The sequence below is a fragment of the Fukomys damarensis genome, unplaced genomic scaffold (assembly GCF_012274545.1).
Source record: "Fukomys damarensis isolate Sample0158 unplaced genomic scaffold, DMR_v1.0_HiC HiC_scaffold_33, whole genome shotgun sequence".
In the NCBI taxonomy this organism is placed as follows: Eukaryota; Metazoa; Chordata; class Mammalia; order Rodentia; family Bathyergidae; genus Fukomys; species Fukomys damarensis.
In genome coordinates this window covers 52,379,560-52,388,390 of record NW_022900945.1, presented here as the reverse complement: position 1 = coordinate 52,388,390, position 8,831 = coordinate 52,379,560, and the positions used below count along the sequence as shown (strand labels likewise).

General features: G+C 45.1%; 2 protein-coding genes across 7 annotated transcripts in view; both read right to left on the bottom strand.

The window, feature by feature from the left end:
* Positions 1 to 517, bottom strand: part of Gabpb2 (GA binding protein transcription factor subunit beta 2) — a 23,256-nt gene extending 22,739 nt beyond the window's left edge. The window contains exon 1 of one of the 3 annotated variants that reach the window (XM_010616460.3): positions 162 to 517. The gene's annotated coding sequence lies outside the window, so the exon portion shown is untranslated. The remainder of the gene's footprint in view (positions 1 to 161) is intronic. The other 2 variants (XM_010616462.3, XM_010616464.3) reach the window with 2 other exon arrangements.
* Positions 518 to 2,024: 1,507 nt separating this feature from the next.
* Mllt11 (MLLT11 transcription factor 7 cofactor) lies at positions 2,025 to 8,811 on the bottom strand. 4 transcript variants are annotated; one of them, XM_010616455.3, is made up of 3 exons: positions 8,273 to 8,811; positions 8,089 to 8,131; positions 2,025 to 3,326 (listed from the first exon to the last, which is right to left on the bottom strand). In XM_010616455.3, the coding sequence occupies exon 3, from the start codon at positions 3,318 to 3,320 to the stop codon at positions 3,048 to 3,050; it is 273 nt and encodes a 90-aa protein (XP_010614757.1). In that variant the 5' UTR covers positions 3,321 to 3,326; positions 8,089 to 8,131; positions 8,273 to 8,811; the 3' UTR covers positions 2,025 to 3,047. The 4 variants fall into 4 exon arrangements, with proteins under 4 accessions (XP_010614757.1, XP_010614760.1, XP_010614759.1 ...); XM_010616458.3 differs by having other exon boundaries at positions 2,025 to 3,322; XM_010616457.3 differs by lacking the exon at positions 8,089 to 8,131 and having other exon boundaries at positions 2,025 to 3,322; positions 8,273 to 8,810.
* Positions 8,812 to 8,831: the final 20 nt, after the last annotated feature.

Sequence of the window (8,831 nt, the reverse complement as noted above, 5' to 3'; positions counted from 1 at the left end):
CCTCTCCACAGCATCCCCTTCCTCTCCGGCCCCCTCCTCCCGCCTCGGTGAGCACCCAGGAGCCGGGTCGGGCCGGGCTGGGAAGCGCCGCGACTTCTCACGGCACCGCGCACTCCAGCCCCGACGCCCCCACAGTCCTTGCATCTCTCTAACCCCCTCACCTCCTCGTCCCGGACGCTGCCCGCTGCTCTTTCACCGAGCCTGCCAGTTTGGTCCTGTTTCCTTCTCTAGGTAAAACTCCCTGTCAGTGACGGTTACTTTTTGGCCTTTTCATGTATGCATATTTTGGGGGCCTTTACCCCCCCTCGTGGAGAAATGGAGGCAACAAAATGGCGGACCCGGAAGTGAAGGCTCCGCGAGTACGCTTTTCGGCGGAGGAATCTGTGGAGGAAAATTGATTAGAAAACCCACTTTTCCTTTCGAACAAGAAGATGATGAACTTCTGAAGCTCGTTTCTTCTGTAGTGAAGGTCTCTTGAGCCGGAAAAGTGTGTACCGGCGACATCCCCGGAGGGACTATTTAGTGAGGCGGAGGGTTGGGAATTACGTGTTTTACGACTGTGTAGTTCCGGTAAGGGACGGACCTTGAAGGTGGTTTTGGCGCCAAGACCTGAACAAACCACTAAAGGGAAATCAAAACTGTGTGTCTGGAGTTTCAGTTCTACCTCTCGACGACGACTCCAGGGTAGCCAGCGATAAGGTTGACAGGAAAAACTTTGCTTCCTTGCCTTAGCTCGGGTGACGCTTCAGGGGCATTCCTGGCTTCGCCCGGGGATTTACCTCTGTTGCCTGAAGATCACGCATTTCGTTTCAGCCGCCAGCAGCAAGTTCTCAGATGGGACTGCGAAACCAGTACCTACTGCGTGTGCCTTTTGGGGGCGCAGAAGATGGAGCATGAGTTTGCAAATCCAGTCAGTCACTTCGCTTATCAGTTGATCCCGTCTCCACCCACCAGTTTCCATGATTCAAGGACTTGAAGACCTCGGGAAAGCCCTTCCGAAAAGGACACCTCATTTGTCCCTGGCTCCTTTCCTTGACTGGTTTAAACTCTACTTAAGAGGATTTGTGTCTCTCCCATGTGCAAACTCCTTGAGTTCAATTGATGTTATCTTTATCACTATTGTCCACTACTATTTGCATTGATATTTTTGAGAACCGAGTGAATTTTTAAAAATTAAAAAAAAATTTTTTTCTTTACCACTGAAATTTGAACCCAGCACCTTCACTGTGCCTTACATCCACAGCTGTTCCCCCCATTTTGAGACAGGATTTAAGTCACTAAAAGATTCTTGAGTCATTCCTATTTACAGCCTCTTATACTGTGTCTGACTTAGTGTTTTTAAATATAACAATAGGAACACAAAGACACCCCCCCAAGGCCTAAACCCAGGGCCTTTACTTTTATTTATTTTATTTTTTGGTACCGGGGATCGAACTCTGGACCTTGTGCTCCCTTGCAAAGCAGGGAGTGGGACCACTGAACTAAATCTCCCGCCCAACTTTTTTAAAATTTTGAGATACTTAAAAAAATTGCCCAGGCAGGTCTTGAGCTTCCAATCCTGCCTTCGGCCTCAAAGAATGCCCGGCTGTAACACTATTTTCAAGTTAGTTTCACATAATTTTTTGGAATGTGGCAAATTACAAATAAGCAGATAACATCTGGGTGAATTAGTCTACTTTTTAGGCACCTACGAAAATTTTATCAAAAATATGTTGGTAATCAGTGGACAAGCATAAGATTGGTTAATCAGCTTTCTTACAAACTACTTTAATTGTAAGATTTCACCCCTTTTTTTGGTTACCTACCTCTTCAACCTGAAATTCACCTTTCAATGTATAAATCTATTTGAATCATTCTTCCTCTTAATTGAATATTAGATAAAATGTATAACCTAAATGCGAAAACCTGGCTAACATTAAGGCCTGTGGAGAGAAAAAAACTAGAATCCAGTCCTGGTATTGAGCCTCTTTATTAAATAAACAAGTAATGGCCTGGGGATTTGGCTCAATGGTTCTGCCACCTGCCTCGCAAGCTCAAGGGCCCGAGTTCCATCCCCGGCACCCCCCCACCGAGAAACAAAAAATAAGTAAATGGCAGCACAAACCAGCAATAACTTTGGAAGAAGTGGGGACAAGGTGTAGGGTCAAAGGGTAATTGTTCATTTCATAGTCTTAAAGTAGCTAAAGAACTGCACCTGAGGTACACTGATAGGTATTATATATTCCAAATACAAGAGGGCAAGATTAAAATATTGAGGACCAAACCCTATTCCCTTTAGAAGTCTTAATCAAAACCTTACAAATTATCCTACCAGCTAGCAAGATTTAAGATTTGAAATCTGATTTTTCTCAGCAAGTTTTCAACCTATTTAGGAGCAAAATTGTAAATAGGTTAAAGATATACTCTTCTGAAAAAGAAAAAGCTTGGCCATTTCTGAAGTGATTTAGTACTTCCCCATTTTCATTTTCCATGAGGTTATCATTTCCTCTTGTTTTATACCTTTAGGTACCCCAATCTCTTTGGGGGAAAAGAATGTATTATAAGAAGGGGCAGGGTTGAAAAAGCAAGTCTTAGCCTTTTGGAAATCTTTGGTAGCAAGTCACCTCAAATTAAAACTTACAGGTTTTTGTCAACCCTTCAAGAAATATTTATGTTTACTGGCCAGGAGCAGAAAATTAGGAAGGTATGAGCAATCTTTGAAGTGGATTAAAATGGAATTTTTACAAATCAGCCTTCCATTTTGTACTATTTACTACTCCTTGGTGCCCCCAAGAGGATTACTTTCTCAAGTTGATAATCCCAGGGTGGGAGGGCAGTGGAGCCCCTGCGACCCAATACAACATTGCTGGAGCCCCTACTTTGTGGCTTAAGGGCTTTTGAGAGGAATGGAGTAGATAAAGAGATGAATAAATAAATAAATACAACTCAGTGAGCAGATTCATCAGCACCACCAACACAACAGAGGGAAGAGAACAAGATGAAAATGGTAAAGGGATGGAAGGAAGGAGCTGGAAAGGGAAGACAGTGAGGAGAGAGAAGTCTTGGCCTCAGAGCAAGTCCAGTTCAAAGGCGTGGATGCTGGCAATGGGAGCTCTCCAGAAGTTGAAGGTGCTGTACTCCAGGAGGACGTCACCTTCAGGGCTCTTCTCCTGCTCTGCTCCAGTTGCTTGCCCGGTCATTTTGCCAGCGCTGCTGTCCTTGATCTTGTAGGTAGGTGTATCGGACAGACCCAAGCCTTCCAGCTCGGACAGGTCCAGTTCCGGAATGGGCATCCTCCAGAAAAGAAAGGAGCTGTACTGGCTGCTCACAGGGTCCCTCATAGCTTCCTAGGAAGAAACCACTTGTCAGTCTTCATGCCAAAGCAAACTCTTTCTGCCTCCCTTTTTATTTTTATTTTTTTGGTACCAGGGATCGAACTCAGAACCTTGCACTTAGATGGCGGAACCACTGAGCTAAATCCTCAGCCCAGCACGTTTTATTTTTTGAGATTGGGTTCCATTAAATTGCTGGGCTCCAACTGCAATCCTCCTGCTTCAGCTTCCCAGAGTGAGTACTGGGATTATAGGTTTGTGCCACCATATCCAGCTTGCTCTTGGCATTTTCTAGTTTAGAAACTCCACATCCCCATTTACATCTGTAAAATAATCCAAGCTCCCTAGAACAACTTGAGAACTTGAGGCTAAGGCAGGAGGATCACTGCAAATTCAAGGCCAGTCTGGGCTACAATGTGTAAGGCACACCTAGAATACATAGACCTTGTCTCAAAAAACGAAAACAAGGGCTGGGGATTTAAAATGCTCCATGGTTCCGCTGCCTATCTCACAAAGGCAAGGTCCCAAATTCGATCTTGGTACCCAAAAAAACCTCCCAAAAAACAAAAAATTAGGGTCAAGGATTTAGCTCAGCGGTTCTACTGCCTGCCTCAAAGGCTCAAGGCCCTGACTCCAGTACAAAAAACCCAAACAAACAAAAAAATTAGACTCAAGATTAACTCAGGCAATAGACAATAAATAAGTCATTCCAAGATGAGGAAAGGTTAGTTTTTGTTTTTGAGATTTGGTTCTTTTTTTTTTTTTTTGGAGACAAGGTCTCACTATGTAGCTGAGGCTGGCTTACAACTCACAATGATCCTCCTGCCTCAGCCTCCCGAGTGCTCAGCTAATAGGCATGTGCCACCACACCCAGCCTAGAAGGATAGTCTTATCTCCAACATACTGGAAGTTTCCCTAAAGGTAAAACCAGTGTACTTTCTGTACACAGATGCACAAAGCTGGCTGGTTCATTTTCCCTCAGTATTTAATACTGATGAGTACCTTACCATTCATTCATCTATTAGTCCACAGATAATCTTACCAATCTACTTCTCTCTAACCTACCTCTCCTTCAAAACCAAATCGTTCTAGAATTTTTGTTATAACAGGACCTCCTTTGATCCTAATCCTAGAGTACAACTGTTGATAATGAGAGTAAGTGGAGTTGGATAGCTGACACACACCTGTAATCCCTGCACTAGGGAGGCTGAGGCAGGAGGATCACTGAGAGCTCAAGGCCAGCCTGGATGGACTATGTGGTGAGACCTTGTCTCAAAAAAAAACAGGTTGAGGGCCAGGGATTTACCTCAGTGGTTCTGCCGCCTGCCTCACAAGCTCAAGGACCCAAGTTTGATTCCTGGTACCCCCCCCAAAAAAATCTGGCAAAATAAAAGGTTGAGGGCTGGGGATTTAGCTCAGTGGTTTTGCCACCTGCCTTGAAAGCACAAGGACCTGAGTTCGATCCCAGGTACCAAAAAAAAAAAAAAAAAAAAAAAAAAAAGATTAGAGTCCCAGGTGAAGGGAGATCTACACTGAAAGGAGATACTTTCCCATGCTTTAATGAGTAGCTCTCTCACCGCTTCTGTTGATCCTACCCACACCTGACCTGATGTTATGACTATTATAGCTCCCTGAACCTCCACCCTCCTAGTTACCAGCCAAGGGAAGGCGCAAGAAGCCTTAGTGGGGGGGGGGGAAGCCTTAGTTGAAACATTCCCATCAAAGCAGAAGGAACATTCCAGTGCCTCTAAAATTAGAACTGCGTTTCAAAAGCCTTCCTCTAGCACTCACCGGGCCTATTGGCTCTCACCAGGCCTGTGACTCCTAAATAACTGCCTGATGTTAGGTGTCTAGCTCAGTGGTAGAGCATTTGCCAGACATACCCAAGGCGCTGGGTTTGATCCCCAGAACATACACAAAAAATAATTAACACTAAATAATAGCGCTAAACAGGTTCCAAAATGCACGTATATAATATGAAATATCTACTAAAGCAGAAAAAGTAAGCTTTGATCTAGAACACAGTGATGTTATGAGAGAACACGAACTTTACAAGTGGTGAGTGGGTAGGCTAATTCTGAATTGTTCCCCCTCCCTTTGGTTCAAGCTCCAAAATAAACCGAGAAGTGAGCATTACTCAGCAGAGAGACTGCTGCCGAGGGTGATGCTGGCCCGGAGCAGGTGGGGGAGGGCCCTGGAGGGTGAGGTCATCCTCCTGTGAGACTCAGCCCCACCACCTTCACAGAAATCTGCAGAGACATGTGCAGAGACATAGAGCTAGGAAACAGCTGTACTTATTAACCAGCCAATCCCTCCTAGGGTCTGGGGCTGAGGAGATCCTAAGCAGCAAGCCTTAGAATCAAGAGTACCACTGACTGCCCACTGGAATGGTTTACTATATTACCAGCTTTTCCCCCCTAGCTAGCTGGCTTCTTTTTATATCCCCTCCCTGGCATTTCTCCCACAGAGTGACCTTAGTGTAATGCTGGGCACATCATGGGCTCTTTAAAAAATAGAATCACATGGAGCAAAATCATAGAATTTAAAACTAGACCAAACCTTAAAAATCATCTAGTGATTTGTGAAAACTTCTAGTCAGTTTATAAGTCTCATAGTCCCCAGTCTTTGCCTACAGCTTTATATACTTCTATGTCAATGTTCTCAAATTTTGTGGGACTTTAGCTTTTTGTTTTTTTTTTTCCTCTTTTTTTTTTGTTTGTTTGTTTGTTGTTTTTTGAGGCAGTGTCCCACTATGTAGTCTAGGCTAGCCTCACACTCATGGTGATTCTCCTGTCTCAGCCTCCTGAGTGCTGGCTGGGATTACAGGCATGTGCCACCATGCCCAGCATATCTCTCTGTGTTTTTGAGGCAAGGGCTTGCTATGTGGCTCAGGCTGGCCTTGACCTTGCAATCTTTCTGCCTCAGCCTAGGATTATGAGTGTGCACCACCACAGCTGGTGAGATTCTAGTTCTTGAAGAACAGATGTTCTAGGGCTGGGCATGTAGAGTGCTTGCCAACGTGCATAAGATCCTGGGTTTGATCCCCAGCACCACACACAAAAATGCTTTGCTTAAAAAGGAAATAAAAAAGAATAGATAGGTGTAGGTCAGGTGTTGATTATTCCTGTGATTCTGATCACAGTAGAGAAAAATGTGAAATGCAGTAGAGTAAGCTAGAATCTGAGAAAAGCGAAAAAGCTCTGACAAATTGACTCCTTTTCTTACAACTACAGTTATTTATAAAACTGCCTGAACAGTTCGTGTATGATGGAACACTCTTATAATTAATAAATTCCTGCCAGCAATTTAGCTCAGCAGTTCTGCCATCTGCCTTGCAAGCACAAGGACCAGAGTTCGATCCCTGGTACAAAAAAAAAAAAAAAAAAATCCAAAAATGTAAAAAAAAAAAAAAAAAAAAAAATCCTAAAGAAATTTTGTGAAATATTAACTCAAAAGGCCTAAAATCTCCATCTGAGCCATTGACACACAGCATGTACAGAGTACCAAATGCATTCCAGGAAGACACATATACAAACATAGCCTTAAAATCAAGGCAAGAACATAAGACTACCTAGAAAATTGAAGCTAAAATATGAATATTTATTAATGTAAAGATATTTATCATGTGATTTTTAAAATTTAATATGGTATGGGTTTAATTTCAAAGTCATCCACATTTTGCAAACGTCTTATCAGCTAGCTTCTCCTTCCTCTTCTCATCTGTCCTTACATCTGACATTTACATATCCTAAAGGGTTTGGTCTTGCACCATAAGCACTGGATACAGCTACCCTCTATCCTTTATTTAAAATTACTCCAGGCCGGGGATTTAGCTCAGTGGTTCTGCCGCCTGCCTCGCAAGTGCAAGGACCTGAGTTCAATCCCCGGTACCAAAAAATAAAAAATAAATAAAAATAAAATTACCCTGGGCTGGAGATTTAGCCCAGTGGTTCCGCCATCTGCTTCCCAAGTGCAAGGTTCTGAGTTTGATCCCCGGTACCAAAAAAAAATTACTCAGATATTTTAGGCAAAGGTAATCTCTAAATATCACTGTCTATTCTTAGGGATACATAACTAATGTGTCAGATTAAAAAGATGCACTTTCTGTGACCCACACAGACACACCCAGACACCCTTTGTCCAGACCCTCCGTGGACGTCAAGCTCTCCCCACTGGGCCTTGCTGTGTCATCCTGCCACCATGGAGAGTGGGAGGAGGGCTGGCGGGGAGGCATGGATGCTCTCTGCCTTGCCATGTCTGCCTCCCTCTGGGCTTGAATTTTTCTATTAGCCACGTCTGTCCCCACTTATTCTACCGAGCAACTAAGAACCTGCTCCTATGAACAGCTCCTGCGGAGCTGAACTTATTTCAGTGTGGGGTCAGGCAGCTGGGAGAGGCCCCTATCTTCCCTACTTCAAGCTGTCCCTTTCTTTGGAGCAAAGATTTGAGGTGGGGAGGGGGTGCAGACCCCAAATGTCAGGATACTCTCAATATTATCCTATATCTCACCCTCAAGACCCCCTCCCACAGAGACAAATAGAATATACTACAGACAAAATGGAAAATGCAAGGGCAGCAGAGGCTAGGGGGACGCAGTGGGAATAGAGTCCCCCTAGAACTAGTAGTAAAAATTAGAACTTGAAAAGGAAGATACCGATAACCAGACTTAAGATATTAAATGCACAAGACAACAAATCATAGGAAAATGGATACTTGAAATGAGGTGCGTGCTGACAAATAATTACATGTAAAGTGGTAGAGATCAATGTATAGGTACCTGCTAACGAGGTATGGATGGAGATCTTAGCAGAGATGTCAATCTGGGAACAAATCGAGATCCATTGTTCATAGCGCCCCCTTCTCTCACTGCTCCCCCCCCAATCTTATTTGGGGTCTTTGACCAGAGGAAACGGCTGTCCTACCTCTGCAGCCCCGTCCACCCAGCCCCCAGTTTAGTTTACCTGTTATCAATGAATTACTAGCGTGTTCCAAAGATGGAGGGAGTACTGCGGGGTCTCGGAGTCTGCTCTGGCTGGAGAAAAAGGAAGCGGTTGGGGCTCTGACGGCGTCGCGTCCTCACACCCTCGCCTTCTTCGGCGACTGAGCCTGCCAGATCGGTCTCCCCCTGCAATGCAGCCCCTCCTAAGGAGGGCGGCGGCCTCCCCGCCCCCTCCCCGCCTGACTCGGCCAATTCCGAGAAGGGCTCCGGAGCCCTAGGGGGCTCGCGGCATCTGCAGAGGCTCATTGGTCCGACCTCACTCCCGAGCCCTTCCTGAGCCCCGGTGCCGACCCGGGGGCAGAGAATGCCTTGCCCTCGGACTTAGATTTATTGCTCAAAAATCACAACTCTCAGCAATGGAATGGAGGAGTGTCATTCTGTTTCCAACGTAAGGACTTCGGGTTACTTGATAGGTGTTTCGGAGAAAAATTTCTCTCCCTTTCCCCCCCTCACGAAGGGTAGAGGCCGGGGAGGGCGCTTCTGCGCGCCCCAACTCGGCTGGGTCTGCGGCCTCGCCCCCC

Coding starts and splice junctions, on each gene's coding strand:
- Mllt11 (XM_010616455.3), bottom strand. CDS start 3,320: ATGAGGGACCCTGTGAGCAGCCAGTACAGCTCCTTTCTTTTCTGGAGG.